This window comes from Cyanistes caeruleus, chromosome 21 (assembly GCF_971803275.1).
Source record: "Cyanistes caeruleus chromosome 21, bCyaCae1.hap1.1, whole genome shotgun sequence".
NCBI classification, from domain to species: Eukaryota; Metazoa; Chordata; class Aves; order Passeriformes; family Paridae; genus Cyanistes; species Cyanistes caeruleus.
This window is the reverse complement of record NC_141721.1, coordinates 3,811,090-3,830,876: the sequence shown is the minus strand read 5'-3', so window position 1 is coordinate 3,830,876 and position 19,787 is coordinate 3,811,090. Positions and strand designations below refer to the sequence as shown.

The 19,787-nt window shown below is 56.1% G+C and overlaps 1 protein-coding gene across 1 annotated transcript; it reads right to left on the bottom strand.

Annotated features, from left to right (window-relative positions):
* Window positions 1–5,587: 5,587 nt before the first annotated feature.
* Window positions 5,588–18,581, bottom strand: SSC4D (scavenger receptor cysteine rich family member with 4 domains). The gene is made up of 11 exons (XM_086859504.1): window positions 15,742–18,581; window positions 12,931–12,966; window positions 11,771–12,076; window positions 10,745–10,816; window positions 10,110–10,424; window positions 9,306–9,386; window positions 8,992–9,069; window positions 7,890–8,201; window positions 7,557–7,634; window positions 6,783–7,110; window positions 5,588–5,869 (listed from the first exon to the last, which is right to left on the bottom strand). Exons 1-10 carry the CDS (start codon window positions 15,860–15,862, stop codon window positions 6,794–6,796), a joined length of 1,716 nt encoding a protein of 571 aa, XP_086715630.1. The 5' UTR covers window positions 15,863–18,581; the 3' UTR covers window positions 5,588–5,869; window positions 6,783–6,793.
* Window positions 18,582–19,787: the final 1,206 nt, after the last annotated feature.

Below are 19,787 nucleotides of genomic sequence, written 5' to 3'. Positions count from 1 at the left end.
GGGGGATGGGACTGAAAGTGATGTCAGGTCACAGAGAAAAGTCTGGAGATTTTTAAAAGGGTTTTTTGAGCCTCACTTTTGGGGTGTTTGGAGTCTGCCAGGATCAGTTTATCCCAACATTTCTGTGCACATCCCCTCTAGCCATGACCTGGAGGTTACCGGGAGGCGAGGAGCGTGGGCAGAGAACAGCGCTGGGCAGGGGGACCGAGAACCCCAGCTGTCCCCTCTGACTGTCCCCACATCCCCGGGCTCAAGGACACTGCATGGCACATCGCCACCCTCTCGTTGTGCTGTGGCTTGGGGACAGGTGTCCTCCACTGTCCCAGCAGCCCATCCACACCCCCGTGGCTGCCGTGGGGCCAACAGCGCGTTTGCAGCCGCGCAGCCGGGGCACGGCGGTGCCTGCGGCCAGGAGGATGCAGACGGATTAAACCGAGCACCAGGCCGGCAGCAGAGCACCCGGGAATAGCCAGACCCCGCTCCCAGCCGCAGGGCAGCCCCTGGGCCGCGGCATCGCCCTGGGAAGCGCTGCTGGCAGACAATCCCTGTCCTGCCTCTCCCCAAACGCGAGCGGCGAGTTGGCTTTGGCCGGCGCTCAGCAGCCCACGTGGGGAGGCTCCTGCCAGGGGAAGCGACAGCAAATTAAATATTAAAAAAATAAAATTTAAATAAAAAAAAAAAGGAGGTAGAGAGAAGGAAATGATGGATGGGAGGATTTGCAGGCGGAGGGAGCCTGCAGGAGCGGCGGTGCCGGGCCGTGGCCGCGCAGCCCCGGCAGGGCTCGGCACAGCGTGGGGAGCCGTCCCCGCCGTCCCCGCCGTCCCCGCGGTCCCCCCGCTGCCTTCGCCAGCCGCCTAATTGCGCCAGTGACTTTGCAATTCCCAAAATAGCTGCTGGCTCCGGCGGGTGACGTCAGCGGGAGCCGCGGCGGCAGCAGCGGGGAAGGAACGGAGGAAGGAAGGAAGGAAGGAAGGAAGGAAGGAAGGAAGGAAGGAAGGAAGGAAGGAAGGAAGGAAGGAAGGAAGGAAGGAAGGAAGGAAGGAAGGAAGGAAGGAAGGAAGGAAGGAAGGAAGGAAGGAAGGAAGGAAGGAAGGAAGGAAGGAAGGAAGGAAGGAAGGAAGGAAGGAAGGAAGGAAGGAAGGAAGGAAGAAGGAAGGAAGGAAGGAAGGAAGGAAGGAAGGAAGGAAGGAAGGAAGGAAGGAAGGAAGGAAGGAAGGAAGGAAGGAAGGAAGGAAGGAAGGAAGGAAGGAAGGAAGGAAGGAAGGAAGGAAGGAAGGAAGGAAGGAAGGAAGGAAGGAAGGAAGGAAGGAAGGAAGGAAGGAAGGAAGGAAGGAAGGAAGGAAGGAAGGAAGGAAGGAAGGAAGGAAGGAAGGAAGGAAGGAAGGAAGGGAAGGAAGGAAGGAAGGAAGGAAGGAAGGAAGGAAGGAAGGAAGGAAGGAAGGAAGGAAGGAAGGAAGGAAGGAAGGAAGGAAGGAAGGAAGGAAGGAAGGAAGGAAGGAAGGAAGGAAGGAAGGAAGGAAGGAAGGAAGGAAGGAAGGAAGGAAGGAAGGAAGGAAGGAAGGAAGGAAGGAAGGAAGGAAGGAAGGAAGGAAGGAAGGAAGGAAGGAAGGAAGGAAGGAAGGAAGGAAGGAAGGAAGGAAGGAAGGAAGGAAGGAAGGAAGGAAGGAAGGAAGGAAGGAAGGAAGGAAGGAAGGAAGGAAGGAAGGAAGGAAGGAAGGAAGGAAGGAAGGAAGGAAGGAAGGAAGGAAGGAAGGAAGGAAGGAAGGAAGGAAGGAAGGAAGGAAGGAAGGAAGGAAGGAAGGAAGGAAGGAAGGAAGGAAGGAAGGAAGGAAGGAAGGAAGGAAGGAAGGAAGGAAGGAAGGAAGGAAGGAAGGAAGGAAGGAAGGAAGGAAGGAAGGAAGGAAGGAAGGAAGGAAGGAAGGAAGGAAGGAAGGAAGGAAGGAAGGAAGGAAGGAAGGAAGGAAGGAAGGAAGGAAGGAAGGAAGGAAGGAAGGAAGGAAGGAAGGAAGGAAGGAAGGAAGGAAGGAAGGAAGGAAGGAAGGAAGGAAGGAAGGAAGGAAGGAAGGAAGGAAGGAAGGAAGGAAGGAAGGAAGGAAGGAAGGAAGGAAGGAAGGAAGGAAGGAAGGAAGGAAGGAAGGAAGGAAGGAAGGAAGGAAGGAAGGAAGGAAGGAAGGAAGGAAGGAAGGAAGGAAGGAAGGAAGGAAGGAAGGAAGGAAGGAAGGAAGGAAGGAAGGAAGGAAGGAAGGAAGGAAGGAAGGAAGGAAGGAAGGAAGGAAGGAAGGAAGGAAGGAAGGAAGGAAGGAAGGAAGGAAGGAAGGAAGGAAGGAAGGAAGGAAGGAAGGAAGGAAGGAAGGAAGGAAGGAAGGAAGGAAGGAAGGAAGGAAGGAAGGAAGGAAGGAAGGAAGGAAGGAAGGAAGGAAGGAAGGAAGGAAGGAAGGAAGGAAGGAAGGAAGGAAGGAAGGAAGGAAGGAAGGAAGGAAGGAAGGAAGGAAGGAAGGAGGATGCTGCGGCGCTGGGGTGTGGCGAGAGGCTCCTCGGTGACCTTGGCACCCGGGGCCACGCTCGCAAGGGAACGGGGCTTGCGGTGCCGCGGGGATGCCGCAGGGAGTGCAGGTCCTCTCTCATCCCATGGCAGGAGGAGGTGGCCCGGGGCTGTCCCTGCCCTGCATCCCTGCCACGCGGGTGTCCGCATCCCCAGCACCTCTGGGGGCCGCTGCCCCAGGGAGAGGCAAATCTCGGTGCCCCCACGGGGTGAGGAATGCCCCTCCAGCCAGGGCAGCCGGGCCCCTGCAGCTCTCCGAGGGTGTCAAGGGGTGAGCCAGGGAAACTGAGTCACGTCGGAGGATGCAGAGGCAGCAAGGAGGGCAGGGGAGGACGCAGTGAGCTGGGGAGGCCAAGGTCACCCAGGTGGTGCTGGGAGCAGCAGAGCCAGGGATGCTCCCGGCCCAGGGCTGCCTCCGGCACTGACTCACCGTGCACCGGATAGCGCCCAGCTCCTCCGGTTACAGGCGCAGACGGGATTGCCTTAACGGGGCACGGCGGTGGCAGGGCTGGCCCAGCCCGGGAAGGGCACCCCTGGGACCGGGCACTGACCCACGGGCCCCTCCTGCCGTCCCTGCAGCCTGCAGCCTCCCCCCCACGAGCAGGGCATCCTCCAGCACGTCCCAGCCAGAAGCACTGCTTGCACTGGTCTCATACTGGTCCCAGAATGGATTGCCCATCCCTCGCAGCACAAATGGGGGAGGATTTAATCGTGAGTGTCCCCTCACCTGCCCCAGTTCCCGGGCAGCAGAGCTCCTGAGCCCCAGGCCAGCCCCCAGCCAGAGGCCAGCTTATTATTCTAGAACGTGGCAAAATAATTAAAGCCTCCTCCATTTCCCCTTGCTCATTTGTGCTCCTTCAGCCTGGATTAATGGGTCTCTTCTCCCCAGCACAGACTCATCCCTTATTCCTAATAGCCCATAAATCCCAGCCTCAAAATAACTCCAGCTTTTGCCTGGACCTGCTGAAATATTTATTCTCTCCTCCCTGCTGCCCCCCACACCATTCCCCTCTCCAGGGATGGGGAGAGGAACTAATCGATGACATCGACCGGTGTGGAGCTGCAGCTGCTCTGGGCGCCGGGAAACAGCTGATGTCGGCAGGAGGATGGGAGCTGGGCAGGAACTCGGCTTCTCCCGGCTCCCACGCAGCCGCTGCAGCCTGGCTGTGCTCCCGTGGTGGGATGCTCTCACACCCTTGGCACCCCCCACGCTGCCGTCCTGCTCCAGAGCATCCTCTGTGCTGCTGTCCTGCTCCAGAGCATCCTCTGTGCTGCTGCCCTGCTCCAGAGCATCCTCTGTGCTGCTACCCTGCTCCAGAGCATCCTCTGTGCTGCTGTCCTGCTCCAGAGCATCCTCTGTGCTGCTGCCCTGCTCCAGAGCATCCTCTGTGCTGCTGCCCTGCTCCAGAGCATCCTCTGTGCTGCTGCCCTGCTCCAGAGCATCCTCTGTGCTGCTACCCTGCTCCAGAGCATCCTCTGTGCTGCTACCCTGCTCCAGAGCATCCTCTGTGCTGCTACCCTGCTCCAGAGCATTCCCTGTGCTGCTACCAAGCTCCAGAGCATTCCCTGTGCTGCTACCCTGCTCCAGAGCATCCTCTGTGCTGCTACCAAGCTCCAGAGCATCCTCTGTGCTGCTACCCTGCTCCAGAGCATTCCCTGTGCTGCTACCAAGCTCCAGAGCATCCTCTGTGCTGCTACCCTGCTCCAGAGCATCCTCTGTGCTGCTACCCTGCTCCAGAGCATTCCCTGTGCTGCTGCCCTGCTCCAGAGCATCCTCTGTGCTGCTACCCTGCTCCAGAGCATCCTCTGTGCTGCTGTCCTGCTCCAGAGCATCCTCTGTGCTGCTACCAAGCTCCAGAGCATTCCCTGTGCTGCCATCCTGCTGCAGAGCCAGTTCCTTGCCCCGGGGCTTCCCCTCGCTGGTACCCTGCTCCCAGCCTGCCTGCCACTCCCTGCTCCCAGAGGAACAGGAGATGATGCTCAGCTTGGCTGTGGAGTGTCTGGGGGATCCCTGTGGATCCCAGCCCATCCCAAGCTGGCTGCAGGAGAAAAGTCTGGAAGACGAGGGAGGCAGCTGCTGCCTTTCCTGTCTGGAAACCCTTTGCTTGCCGGATTGTAGGCTGTGAAAGGGAGAAACTCCAGGATACCAGGGTCTGCTCTCCCCAGCTCAAGAGGAGCAGGAAGTGGTGTAACACCAAAAACCAGCCCAGCTTTGCCAGGTCAAGGCATAATCCCTGAGAAAAACAGGGAAAACACATCCAGCCTTTATCTTCCTCCCTGTGACTCCCCAAGAGGCTGCAGCTTTATAGCCACAGGGAGGGGACTGCAAAGCTGGAGGAGCCCACAGCACCCTCTGACCCATCCCCAGCTGGTGTGGGCTGTGGGGATGGCCTGGGAGCTGCTGGGGACAGCTCTCACACTCCTGCTCCCAGCAGGACCCAGGCATTGCCCAGCTGTCCTGGAGGCAGGAGGTGAGATGGGAAGTGAGGGGGCAGTGGAGCGTGCAGGGCCTGGGAGCACAGGGAAAGGAGGATTTTGCTCACACATCACCTCCCTGCCCTCTCCCAGGGCACCAGCAAGCCCTTGTCCAGCTGTGCCGCCCACAGCCTGACTGGAAGGTGCTTCCATGCCTCAGTTTCCCCACTGAGGGAAAGCTGGACTGAGATCCAAGCACTGGGAAAGCTCTGTCCATGGGCAATGGAAGAGAAGCTGCCAACAGGAGCCTGAGCATGGGGCCAGGGCCACCCCACAGCTCAGGTGACTGCCAAATCCCACTGGGAACAAACCCAAAGCTGAAGCCAACCTCAAACTCTGAGCCTGAAGGGCATCAGGCTTGTACCCCCAGAGCTGGGGTGGGGAAAGGTCCAAGCTGAGCTCTCAGCTGGGTGAGAATTAACGATTTCTTGAGGGTCAGCCAGGGATTTGGGCCAATTTTTGGCAAGAACTGAGATCTTTCCTCCAGGTTTGGGGCATCCCCTCTTCTCCAGGCATTTGCTTTTACCCAGGGCTTTGAGGGGATGACAGGAAAACAAATCAGTTCTCAGAGCACTTTCAAAGGGCTTTTATATATTCACAAAAACAAACCCAAACACATATAAGAAAAAAAAAAGTGAAAACCAAAAAAAAACCCAACCCAGGAATATGCACAGTCCCTTATCAACAAAAGAATTGCACAGAGGAGTGAGTTTTGTGCCACTGCAGGAGCCCTTCCCCACCCTTGAACCCCATCCATGAGAACACGGAGATCATTTTCCCAGTGTCCCAGTAGGAATCAAACACTTGGTGGTGAAGGTGACTGGAGCTGCAGGCTGGGTCTTTCCACCTGAGCTGGGAGGAAAACAACCTTTATACCCCAAAGGCACGGCACTGGGGAAGGAGCAGGCTCCTGGGTCCCTTTCCTTGCTCTGGGAAGGGATTTGGGGTCTTCCCTATGGTTTTCCATCTGTTTGTATCCTGCCTGCCAGCTCCCTGCCTGCCCTGGGCACCTCGGAGCATGGAGCTTTTGGGACAGAGCAGACAAAGCCAGCACGTCTGTATGGCACAGGATGGAGAAGGATGGGGGGACTGCAGGGAGCCCCATCCTTCCCCACTCCCCAGGAGGCTTTTTGGGCATGGACTGGCTGTGCTGAAGCACCCCAGGAAGGGAAATCTCATCTGAGCTCTCCTAATCCCCACAGTGTTTGCAGAAGGAACAGGTGAAACGGGCGCAAGGATTGCAGATGGTGTGAGATCCAACGCCTGCATTTTTGCTGCATGGAAATGGGGGAGGAATTGGTATTTCTGGTGCCAAAATGGGAAGAAAAAGCTGGTATTGGGATTGCTGGAGGGCTTGAAAAGCAAATTGCAGAACAACAGTAGCTCACTGCAGTGCCACTGGAGCATCCTGGTGTGATTTCAGCCTCCTTTTTACATTTTCTCAGTATAATTTAACATCATTTTCACAGCAGAAAATCCATTTTTCTCTCCTTGTCTCTTAAAAAAAAAATGGCTGAAACCAGCCAGATTTCACACCAGAAGCAGTTTTGTTTTTCCAAGGGGCAGTCTGGGGCGTGGAAGGGGGGAAATTTCACCCACTGCTTCAGGAGCTGAGGAGAACCCAGTCCTCACCCAAATCCTCCCATCCTCAGAGCCCAAACGTGCACGAGACCAGCGCAGGGAGTGTGTCCAGAGCAGCACCAAGGGTTCAGCCCCTCTCTGTGGGATTGCTCCAGCTCCCAGCAGCATCCCTGTCCCCCCTTACCTGCGGGAGGGTCATAGGATGTCACAGACAGCACCGGCATCCTCGGAGTGGTCGCAGTTGTGCACGTCCCAGCGGATGTGGGAGCAGCGCAGCAGCGAGGGCTCGTGGCCCTTGCACTTGAGGTTGTCGAGGAAGATGTAGCCGGTGCCTTGGCCGTAGCGTGCCTCCCCCCAGGCTGCCACGGCGTGGCCACAGCCCAGCTGCCTGCACACCACCCTGGCGTCCCGCAGGTCCCAGGCGTCGTCACACACCGTGCCCCACTGGGACAGGTAGAACATCTCCACGCGCCCCTCGCAGCGGTGGCTGCCGTTCACCAGGCGCAGGGACCCTGTGGATGGGATGGGGTGAAACAGCCCCTGCCCGTGCCCAGAACTGTGTCCCGCTCTCCCTGCCTGCCCTGGGTTCAGCCCAGAGCTCTCCCACTACCCTTGCACAGCCAGCAGCAGGGGGGTGACCACCTGCCAGGGCTGGGGGTGACCCTCAGAGCATCGTGGTGGAGGTTAAGTTGGAGGAAAAGACAACCACCTCTGTTCCCAGCTCTGCCCCTTTAGTCCATCACCTTCTCTGCCCACCCTGAGGTCCATCACTTCTGCCTGAACCAGCCTTGGGGCCACCAGGAGATGCCGTGGCTTAAGAATGTCATCAGTTTTTTCCCCATCCCACGGACAGCCAGATTTTTTGCCTCTGCCTGAGCCACTTCTTTTTCCACCCTGTGCCGCCATGGAGCATTCCCAGGGCTGGCACTGTGTCCCCAGGTGACACCCCAGCACCCACCCTCCTTGGGACGAGTCAGGGCCAAGGTGGTGGTTGTAGCAGTGGCTTCTTGGAAATGGTCTTCAGCGTCATCAGCACCTGGTGGAGCAGAGGAGAGGTGGGAAAAGTGACCCAAGGGAAAGGGCGGGGTCAGTGGTGTGGGATGGCTGTGGATGGCTGTCCCCCACGTGCAGGACAAACCTGTGCATTTCATTCTTCACCCACAACCCCACTCGGGTGACCCCATTTCCCACAGCCAGCCTGAGCGTGGCCGAGATCCTCCTCACATCCCTTCTCCCCCTGACATTCCCACCGAGCCGGGCTTCACCGGACACCTGCAAACCCTTCTCTCACCTCGGCAGATGACCCCGGCGTCCTCGTGGTGGCCGCAGTTGTGCTGTCCCCATCCCAGGTGGAAGCAGTCGGCCAGGCGCGCCTCGCCGCCGCCGCATCCCACGTTATCCAGCAGCACGGGCCCGCTGCCGTAGCCGAAGGAGCCGAGCACGGTGGCGGCGAGGGCGGTGCCGCAGCCCAGCTGCCGGCAAACCACCTGGGCGTCGGGGAAGTCCCAGTCGTCGTCGCAGACGGTGCCCCAGGTGCCGCGGTGCCGCACCTCCACCCGCCCGCGGCAGCTCCCGTTCCCGTTCGCCAGCCGCAAGCCGCCACCTGCGTGGCACGACGCCGGGGGGACCGGGGCTCCGCAGGGCGGCCGGTGTCCCCTGCTGACCCTCCGAGGGCGTGGGGTGAGCCCCCGGGTTCTGGGGTAACCCCCTGGGGATGTGGGGCAAACCCCTGTGGGCGTGGGGTGAGCCTTTGGGTTATGGGGTGACCCCTGGAGAGCTTGGGGTGACCGTATCAACTGAGCCCCTGGGGACACAGGATGAGTCCTGGTGATGTGGGGTGACACTGGCTACAGGGGTGATTCCCAAGCATCATGGGGAGAGCACTGTGAGCATGGAGCAACCCCTGGAGGTGCTGGATGAACCCTTGAGCATCATGGGGAGAGCACTGTGAGCATGGAGCAACCCCTGGAGGTGCTGGATGAACCCTTGAGCATCATGGGGAGAGCACTGTGAGCATGGAGCAACCCCTGGAGGTGCTGGATGAACCCTTGAGCATCATGGGGAGAGCACTGTGAGCATGGAGCAATCCCTGGAGGTGCTGGATGAACCCTTGAGCATCATGGGGTGAGCACTGTGAGCATGGAGCAATCCCTGGAGATGCTGGATGAACCCTTGAGCATCATGGGGTGAGCATGGATTAAACCCCAGGGATGTGGTGTGAGCCCTGGGGATGGCAGATAATTGCTGGGGCATGGATTGAGCACTTGGAACACGGGGTGACCTTTGGGGACATGGAAGGAGCCCTAGGGGCATGGGGTGAGCTCTGGGGATGTGGAGTGACTCCCCCAGGGATGTGGAGCCCCGTGCAGGACTAGCAGCAGCTGCACACTTACTTTCCTGCTCCATGGTCGGGAGCGTGGTGGTGACCACCTCGGTGGCCTGGGAGGGCTGGTCCCTGCTGTCTGTCACTGCTGGGACAGGCATGGGGACGTGTGGGCATTGGGGGCTCCAGATCCAGCACCCGCTGCCCCTGCTCCAGTCGGTGCCGGTGCCCACCAGCACCCTGGCTGCCCCCTGGCAAGACCCTGCCATGGGCAATGTCACCCCCCAAGCACCATGGCAGGACCCCAGGGTGGCCAGGCCGGGTCACAGGAGGACACAGAGGGCACAGCTTCCCCCCCAAGGTGAGTGACTGCCAAACTCCTACCTGTGGCCGTGGCTGTGAGCGTCTCCTCGGAGTCCAGGGCTACCGAGGTGGTGAATGATGTGATGGTGGATGTGTCCAGCCCTGTGGTGACACAGAGGGACAGAGGTGACACCTGGGAGGTTTATCATTCAGGATTCATTACCTTTTATGCCTCATTATCCCCTGCCCCTCTGAGCAAGGTCTGGGCGTGGTGGTGCCATCGACTTTGTGCCCAGAGGAGGTGCCAGAGGGGATGGGGAATGTTTAGAAAGGAAAGGACCAGCCTGAAAAAAATGTCCCTTTTGTCCTACATCATCCCCTTTGTCCTTTAATAGTGGGAAAGGGAAAGCACTGGCACTTACTGCTCCCATCATTAGCCATGATAATGAGGGAATTCAGGGGGATTATTAACATTATAAACAGTAATCAGTGGAGAATGGCAGGAATACATCATTTCAGGAGGGGAAGGGGAGGCAGGCTGGGCCTGGCGCTGTGCCCGGCCCTGGCAGCCGCTCTCTCCTTCCGGACTCGGGCAGCTTGTTTTCCAGCCAACAGAGCAGGGAAATGGCAGAGGGAAATGGCAGGATGGCAGATGCATTTCCTCTGCAAATCACCACCCCGGCTGTGCTCCGGGCTCTTGGCATGGGGTTGCTACACCGGAGAACCAGGATGAGGGTGGATAAGGAGCAAGGATGCTCCCACAGCTCAGACCCCAGTCCCTGCCCAGCCTTGGGCATCTCAGCATCTCTCTGAGGCCACTTCTGCTTGGAGAACAGGATGACCCTGGGTTTTTCCCCACCCTGAGGGCGATGCCCTGCCCAGTACCTGTGCAGATGACCCCAGCATCCTCGTGGTGGCCGCAGTTATGGATGCCCCAGCCGAGGCTGTAGCAGGCAGACAGGAAGGGCTCGCTGCCGTCGCAGTTGACGTTGTCCAGGAGGATACGTCCTGTTCCATAGCCAAAATAGGCATTGCTCTTGTAATCCAGGGCTTGCCCACAGCCCAGCTGCTTGCAGACCACGCTGGCGTCGCTCAGGCCCCAGTCATCATCGCAGACGGTGCCCCAGTTCCCGCGGTAGAAGATCTCCACCCGGCCCTGGCAGGTGTCGGGGCCGCTCACCAGGCGGATGCTGCCGTCACCTGGAGGGTGGCAGCAAGAGGTGAGGAGGATGTGGTGTCTCTGCACGTGGCACAGCGATGCCACCGTGCCCAGCCCCTGCCGTGCCCGTGATGGCAAAGGAAATGAGTGAGAAAGAGCAGGGAAGGGGTGAAGCTTTAGGGAAATTGGGCTCGGGAACCTTGGGAACCTCTGGCCAGGGTGTGGCCATGGCCAGCACAATGATGAGGTCTGGGGGTCTGCACCTCAGGGCTGGATGGTTGGGAGGCTTCAAGAGGGGCAGCAGGTGACAGAAGGGGACACTGCCCTCAGGCAGGATGTCCCCCCTGCAATGACAGCTTACTTTCCCCGTCCTGTACCGAGGCCGTGAGGGTCCTGGTGGTCGGTCCTTCGCTGACGTGCGTGGGTGAGAACTCTGCAAAGGGAAGCAGAGGTGGCACCTGCTGCTGCTCCACCCTGAAGCTGGAGGGGTCCCCCCACCCCAGTGCTCCAGGAGGGTCTGCACCAAACCAGCCCCAGCTGAAAACAGAGGGGTTTGCAGCTGCACAGCCCTGCCCAGAGCTCTCTGCCAACACCTCCAGCATCTCTTCTGCCCTCAGACCCAGCTCCCCACCTCTTTGTTCACTCCTTCCACCTCTCCTCTCCAACAATGACATGATTCAGTTTCCCACCCAATCCACAGCCTCTGTTCTCTGGTTGCTGTTGGTATGACCTACCAGCCAACCCAGCCTCCCTGCCTTTCCATGCCTCCTTTTTCCAAGCCCTGCTTCTGCAGGGTGTGGGGATTCACAGAGCAGCTGCTCCAGGTCTGCACAGCCTCATTTTCACAGCTCACTGATGCCTGGCTGATGAGCAAACCCTGCACAGCGAGGGAGGAACGTGTGTGGGGTACACAAGGGTCGTCACGGAGCCGTTCCACTTTCGCTTGCCAAGTTCAAACACTTTCCACTGCTTTTCTCACCTTTAGGAACATCTCCTACTGAGGAGCTCAGCAATTTAAAGAAACACAAGTCAAAAGGGGAAAGAGCAGTTGGGCAGCAACTGACTCAGAGGCAGGAGTGTGGGTGGGTGTTTGCTCTTTCCCCAGGGATCATACTGGAGAGAGCACAAAGTCCCTGAGCTGGGAGTGACAAGGAGCACAAAACAGGCTGGTCACCTTATGGAGCACCCTCCTGTGGAGCTGGGAGGTGACCTGGATTGAGGAGAGTGGTGAAAGGAGGCTGCAGAGGATTTCTGGCTGACCCAGGTCAGAGGAACAGGCTCTGAGATGAGACCCTTGGGCTCCACCAAGGCCCCTGCAGCCCTCAAGTCTTGCACTCCACAGGAACCCCCTTGCTCTCCTTGCCCCCAAGGAACACAACCTGGTTACCATTGCACACAACAGCCACGTCCTCGTAGTGGTAGCAGTTGTGGATGCCCCAGCCGTGGCTCCAGCACTCGCTCAGGGCTGCCTCCCAGCCCTTGCAGTCCACATTGTCCAGGAAGATGGGCCCACTCCCCTGGCCAAAGGTCATGGCAGCCGGCAGGGTGATGGCATGGCCACAGCCCAGCTGGCGACACACCACGGTGGCATCCACGATGTCCCAGTCGTCGTCGCACACCGTCCCCCAGGAGCCGTTGTAGAGGATCTCCACCCGCCCCTGGCAGCGGCTGGGCCCGTTGGCGAGACGGATCTCTGGGAAGGTGGGAACATGGCAGTGGGCATTGGGGAGTAAATCTACATCAAACTCCTGCTCCTTAAATAAAATCCTGCCCCTTCTCTGTAGCACATGGCAGTTGTTGGCTTGGTGCTGCCCAGCTGCTGGTGGGATGTGGGCTCCCCTTCGTCTGCTGGCAGCAGTGGCTGTGGAGACACAGCACATCTCAATCCAGGAATGAGATGCACCATCACCAAGGTCAGGCTGGATGGTGATTTGGACAGCCTGCTCTAATGGAAGGTGTCTCTGCCCATGGCAGGGGGTGAAATGAGATGGTTTTTAAGGTCCCTTCCCAGCCAAAGCATTCTGTGGCTCTGTGATGCTCCCATGTCACCTGCTAAAGGGCAAAAGCCCAGTGGGAGAAGGGAAAAGCAGACATGTGGCACCACATGTTGACATACAACAGGTGACAAATGACAGGATGCAATGAGCAAATTCTTATTGGCCTCAATGAATGCACCCAGAGCTGGTCCCACATGAGAGCTGGTGGGATGGAGATGATCTCTCAAGCTGCTGGTGATGGGGACAAGGCGTGGAAGTGCCTGGGGTCTGCCACACCAAGGGAATTATTTACACGTGTGTGATGCATGGCACAGGGACAGGGACTCAGCAGGAGGTGCCAAAAATTCTTCTCTCGGGTTAATAAGTGGAATAGGGATAATAAAGAATCTTTATTTCCTTTCTGTAAAAGTTTGGCTTCTTCTTGCTGCTTTTTGTTCCAAAACAATATCTTTCCTTTTAAAATTTCTCCAAATCCCTTCTTTTACCTAATAATGCATTTTTCAACTACAATACTTCCTGGAGAAAAGTGACTTTAAGAGAAGAATCTCACCTGGGAATGGCAATATCTCAGGCTCAGAGGTGGTGCCTGCAAGGGAGAAGAGAAAGGATCAGCTCTCCCCAGAGAGGAGGAGGTGCAGCTTGGAGAGCGATGGCAGCAGGGATGGGATGGGTGTGGTGGGGACTGGCAGGACCCAGCAGCCCTTGGACCCTTTCCTGCAAAGTCCTGGTGTTTCTAGGGGAAAAAAATGAACACACTTCCCCAAGGCATGACTTCATCTGCTTCACAGGAGAGGAAACTGAGGCAGCACATGAGTGACTGTGACTCTGGTGGAACTGTGCTTGAAGCCCAAAGTGACGCATGTGTGACCCTGATAAGCCCAGCAGAAGCCACTCCACGTGAGTCTTCTCTTGGGCCAGGTCTTGGGGACATTTTTTGTCCATCCCTGGCTCCATTGCTGCCTTGCTGTGGGCCCTGGGCAGTTCCTGAATTCTCCTGCCCCATCACCCACATGGAAAACTTGGGTGGTGAAATGAGAACCAGGAAAATCAGTCTTGCCCATCTTGAGAAACCCAATGGAGATCTCCTGATGGAAGATGCTGCACCCTTAAATTATGTGCATTTTAATTGATTTTTTTTCTTTTATTTCCCCAACAAAATCCACTTTTTGGAAGCTCCATAATTACATGCAAGTACCAACACACCTGCTGATGGAGTGCAGCCCCTTAGGGGGTGAACAAACCTCATCCAGAGGGAGGTGAGCACTTGAAGGATGCAGGATGTGTCCCCCTCCCACAGTCTGGGCATTATTTGGGCACAAAATCCCTCTCAGCCCCAGTGCTGAGTGATGTGGGATCCTCTCATGTTGCCAGCATGGGTCATTGAGGGCTCCAGCTTGTCCAGAAGGCCACAACAATATGATTATATTGCCCTGGGGGACAGTGATTGGGGATGGGTGGCTTGACCTCGTAGACATCCCACTCCACAGCACTGGTCTGATGCTGGAGCCCAGCACAGATCTCCCTGGGCATTTGAGGTGTCCTGGGCTTTAGGCTCTGGCTGCAGAACCCTCTCCCATGGGCGTCACCTTCCAAAATCCTTCCAAACCTAGCAGAAGGTGTCGCTGCCCACGGCAGGGATTTGGAACAAGATGAGCTTTCAGGTGGCTTCCAACCCAAACCAATCCATGATTCTGTGATGCCTCAGTGCTAATTCCATCAGCCAGGGGCTGATCAGCACCCGTGGTGCCTCCGTGGCCTCTTTTCCTCCCACTGCCTCGGACCAGCCCTGTCCTGCTCCACGCTCAGCCTGCCAGCAGTGACGGGAAGGTCAATCCCAGCCCGTGATGTCACCACCGTGAGAAGCAGTGTGAGCCTGGGGGGACAGTGGAGCAGATGAACCCACCTCCCTTTTCCTTGCTAGGACGTTGCCTGGGAGACCATTAAGTCAGCCAGAAATCAGGGCTGTCAAAGAAAGACCTAGAAGCCCCAAGAGAAAGGAGAATAAGGCAACTGTCTGTTGTATCCATGACTTAGCAGGGATGCTGGGATGAACAGCAGCAGCTCCAGCGTGGTCACTGCTCCTGCCCTACACGGCTGGACCAGGCATGGGAAGGGATGCTGTGATTCCAGCAAGAATTGGGGATTACACAGGTGCAGAGAGGCTCTGCAGGAGAGGACAGGGAAGGATACAGCAGCCCCGTGGGCTGGACAACAAGGTAGAGATAATTCAGCTCACACCTGCACCAAAAATGGGGAGACGCAAGGGTTTCTAGGAAGAGTGTTTGATCCTGGTTTGTATTGATTTTTAACACCTAGTCCACTCCAATGCCGAAAAAGCAGTGGATGAAAAGGACATTGATAAATATTCATCTCCCTTTAAGTCAAAATCAAAGCCCTGAAATATTCATTTAAGAGCATCCTCCAGCAAAGTCAGGAGAGATCTGAAAAGAATACGCCTGGTGTGTCTATAATAATGAGGAGCGAGGGGGAAGCTGTCTTTTTTGAGAAGAGATAGAGCCCTCCATGTTCCTCTGATCCAGCTTCACAAAGCCAAAAGAAAAAGGGAAACTGCTCGAGTAAACACCGCTGCTAAACAAAACCACCAAATGGGAGGACAAATGGCCCTTCGTTAGTGGCTAATTTGTGCCCATTAATGACGAGAACCAGAAGAGCGATGCAGGGGACAGCGACAGAGCCACCAGGGCCACCCCAGGGTCCCCACACCCGGAGTGTGGGCCAGGATGCTGCCGCAGCATCCCGAGGGGGAAGGAAAGCACCAGCTGAGGAGGTGGGAAGGTAAAACCCGATTTAACTCAATTAGGATGTCTGACTTCGGCTGAATTCCCAGTTTTCTGGCTGGCTGTGCCTTGCCATGGGTTTGTTGAGGCAGGAATGTGTTCCCCACCTCCTGGCTGTGATTATTACATGGGGAGAGTGTTACAGAGCGGGAATGGCTTTTCCCAGGTCTATTTAAATGTTTTTCATTCTGGCTGGACAATGCCTGCCAGAAATTGGGACTGCTGTCCTCAGGGGATGGGTGCTCATTCCACCCGTTTCCTCGGCAGGGCTGGTCCCACAGGTCCTGGGGAGCAACTCCAGGAGCATCCCTTGGCCATCAGCATCTTCCCAGAACTGCTCTGTCGCCAGTGCTGGCAGCTGCTGGCCCCATTCCCCTGCCTGTCCTGAGCATTGGGCTTGCTGTCACAGCCAGGTCACGGTGGGACATAAGAGCTGAACTTGCTCCCTCCATCCCACACCACAATAATCCTGTGCCTGGAGAAAATCTTCCCACGAATCTGAGAGCTGGAGAGGGATCACGGGTGCCTAAAACCCCCACCCAGTGTCGCAGGCAGGAGCTCACCGGTGGGGCTGAGGAGGACGAGGAGGATGAGGAGCGTGGCTGGCATCAAGGAGAGGGGCAGCACCTCGATGTCCGAGCTCCTGGTGCCGTGCCGGGTGTCTGGGCAGGGAGCGAGTGGCATCGCTGCTTGTCAGCCCTCCCGCAGGTGAATTTCCAGAGGACACTTCCCTGAAACACGCAGGCAGCAGTGTTAGTGGTGGTGGCCAGGAGAGCCTGTGCTCACCAAGGGCCATGCAGGACCTGTCAATATGTCCCTCCTCAATATTTCCAGGAACAGTGACCAGGAGACACATGAAAAGCAATTCCAGCTGGATTCATTGAAAACAAGAGATTTATTTATTTTGAGTGGCAAGATGAAGCTGAAGGGCCGTATCCCACCTGCAAGATAGAACTCAGCAACAGGGAACGTCAGCAGAAAATGAGGAAGAGATTAAATATCTTAAGATTCCATTTCATTGCTCAGTGCCGAAGGGGTGGATTGGGTGGATTTCCAGCTGTGTCTCGCTGGCAGGCTGTCCGGGAAGGGGATGGGGACAGCCCTGGGAGCCCGGCCGCACATCCCGCGGTGACCCAGCCGGGCTGGAGCCGTGCTGGGGGAGCAGTGCCATCGTGAGGATGCTCCCGCACGCCGCCTCCCAAGCCGGGCTGCCAGCCTTAGCTCCGCGGAGCCCCGAGCTGAGTTCCTGCAGCCCGCACACCTCCTCCAGAAGGGATGCACAACGACTGCTGCCTCTGCAGGCGACCACCGGCGGTCAGAAACTTGGGAAAGCTCATTGAAATCCGCTGTACCACTGACTAACCCCTCCTTCCCGTGGAAACCCCTCATCCAGCCTTTTGCCGCTCCTGGTTTTCCCATGTGGAGGCGTGGGATGAGAAGAGCTCCCAGGTGGGACCGTGCGCTGGTGGCCACCCAGCCGAGCCCCCTTCAGACCATGGGCTGGGGGGACCCAGAGCCTCAGGACCAAGGCTTGGGTTTCATTGCCTGCACTGGGAAGAGATGATGATGGACCGAGTGTTTTCTGTGCAGCAGCAAGAGGTGATGGAGGTGCAGGAAGGAGCCCGTGTGGATGGGACACAGCCCCTCTCCATCTCCCTGATCTCTGCCGACCCAGCCTCTGGAGGAGACTCACCAGCCGACAGACAGCTCACTGATGGGGGCTGAAAACCAATCTACTCGCTGAGGTGCTGCCTTTCAATACTCCATTCATCCCTCCTGAAGCACCGAATAATGTCGCCTTTTGTCCCACGGGCCCTGCCCTGGGTGCAGCGGGGCAGGGCTGACAGGCGGCCCCTCCGCCGCCCTGGCCCGGCCAAACCCCGGCATCGCCTCCTGCCCGCAGGGACCTTGTCATCGCCGGCCACTTTTGTGCCGGAGCCAGCGCGTTCCTGCTCCCTGGCAGGCTGGCAGCGGGCATTAACCACTGCGGTGCCGTGCCACGGCTGGCCCCAAAGAGGGAAAACCAAATTTTACATCTCTGTGCTTTTCCAGCTGCTTCGAAACCCTCACCCCAACGCTCAGGATTCAGCTGAAAACTGAATGCCCTTCCTTAAACCCAGGGGTATTGGGGCTCTTTCAGAATCCCCACAGATTAAAATCTGCTTTTAAGCCATAATTAGTCATTATGGCACTGTTGCAAAACCCTTTTAACGTCACTCAGAGAAGCTGTGGCTGCCCCATCCTTGGAATTGTCCAAGGCCAGGCTGGATGGGGCTTGGAGCAACCTGAGATAGTGGAAAGTGTCCTGCCCATGGCAAAGAGGTAGAATGGGATGAGCTTTAAAGTCCCTTCCAACCCAAACCATTCTATGATTTTGTGATGAATCTATTATTTAATGTGGGTTTATGGAAGTCCCTGCACACCAAGATTTTCCAGCTGTCAGATGTCCTGTGAAGCCACCCTTCACCATGGACCCGATGGAAGCAGCAAATCCTCCATCCACCCCCGTCTTGGACAAGCACTGACCACCAGGGATGGTACAAAACTCACAGGGGAGGATCAGGGCTTTGATGTGGGGCACAGAAAGTCCCTGCTTTCACCCCAAATAACACACCACAGCAGACACACTGTGCCCAGCCAGCCTTTTGCCCTCGGTGCAAACTCCCTCCTCCCACCTGGGCACAGGACCCCACAGGTCTTTTAATCCCTTTTGGTCCCCCTTGTACCCCTTGGCCACAACTGGAGTGAACCCCAGTTCTCTATTTATCACTTCTTCCACTTTTTAACAATTCAAACAACTTCAGGAGAAATCACAGTTTTTCAGCTGCCACCACCCCATCAGATCATTATTTGTAATTACCATCCTAACCTAAAAAAAAAAATAGAAATCCACATACCTGTTTGTTATTTTCTCTCCAATATAAAGATGGGTGTATCAAATCCCAGAAATATCTGTCCTCTTTTGAAATAAACAAAGGAGCTGGCTAGTTAATTATAAAATAATTTAAAATAACATTTGAAATTAATATGCCTGGTAAGATGAGATGGGGATAAGGCAGGAACTATTTCTTTAGGTGAGATCTTGCTTAGTAAATTAAAAAAAAATTAAAAAGGGGGAAGAAAATGGATCTCATCCATCAACAGAACAGCTCCAGCCTGTCATCTCCTCACTCTTTAGGGGCTGCTGCTGCTGGGTTAGAGCAGGATGGCAGCCCTGCAACCCATCCTGGGACAGATCATCCCCAAAGCAAAGTAAAAAGAGAGGGAGCAGGAGAAGGGAGGAGAAGAGGAAGAAGAAGCAGAAAGAGAAGAGAGGGAAGCTTGCTAAGGAGACATGGCGGGGAGGGAATGGCTCGGGTTTCAGGGAGGCAGGCAGGGACACATCCTTAAATTGGGTGCTGGCAGAGCCTGGGTTACGCCTCGAGGGGAAGGAAGAAGCTTTTTCAGAGGATTTGGGCTTTTCAGCTCCTTCCCACCTCCCTCCTCTGCTGTCTGAGTGCCCACCTGGAGAGGAAGTCAGCAATAACCATCTGGCTGGAAATAGTTCTGTCAGCCCTGAGCCAGCACTGGGATGTAGCAGGAGGGGATGGTTCTGACCTCCTTCCCTTGAAGATCTGTTCCTTGGGCAAACCATGGTCTTCCCTGCTTGTTCCTAGGCAAGAAATTACCTTTAGAGGTCCCTTTTCACAGGATTTCTCCTGTCTGACCATCCAAGGCATCTCTGCTCAGGACATTAAAGGGATCTGGCCTATCCTTGTGCTCAGCCCGTGGTGAGGGACATCCTGTGGCTGGAAACCTTCCCCATCCACCTCTACCACCTCTGCTCTACACATTCATGTTGTCTGCTTCTGCTCCTGACCAGGGCATCTCTTTATTTTAAAAAGAATTCTGCACACTTCATAATTTTTAACTATTACAGCCTTTTAACAATTTTAACCATCATTGCAAGTAAAAGCCAGATAATGTGAAACTCTTGGGTCTCAGCAGCCTTGAAGAAAAGGAACACAGAAAAGGAACCTCCAAACATACTGGGTTTCCCACGCTTATGAATTCTTAAGTTCACCAGCAATTTTTGGAGCCTGGTGTGCTTTTGGCTTTGAACAAGTTGATATTGTGAGCCACAGGATTCCTGCCCTCATTCTCATGGGAGGCAGAATTTGCCTTATGGCTCTTGCTGCTGGATTTTTCACTTGCTGCTATGCAAAGCCCAGACTTCTAAATGCCCTAAAAAGCCTGGGTTTTGTATTTTAACTCTGCACAAAGCCAGCTCTGGCTACAACTGTCGCCAACTGCTTCTGCTGTTCCTTTCTTGTAATTAGCAATTAGGCGCTTTTATTTCCCAGTAGCAGCAAAGTTCTAATTAACCAGATCATGAGCACAAGTTTCAAAGGTGCCTTTTAAGTCTGTTTTGCCTAAACTTTGACAGACTCCCCACTGTCCTGGCTGTCTGCCAGGGCCCATGGACTGGGAATCACCAGCTCCAGCATCAATCCACATCCAGGTTTTGCTGACCAGGAGCATAATGTGGACATGCAGGGATAAGATGCTCTCCTCCCTGGGCAGGATTTCTCTGGGCATTGGGGCAGCATTTCAGCCTTTTTCCATGTCT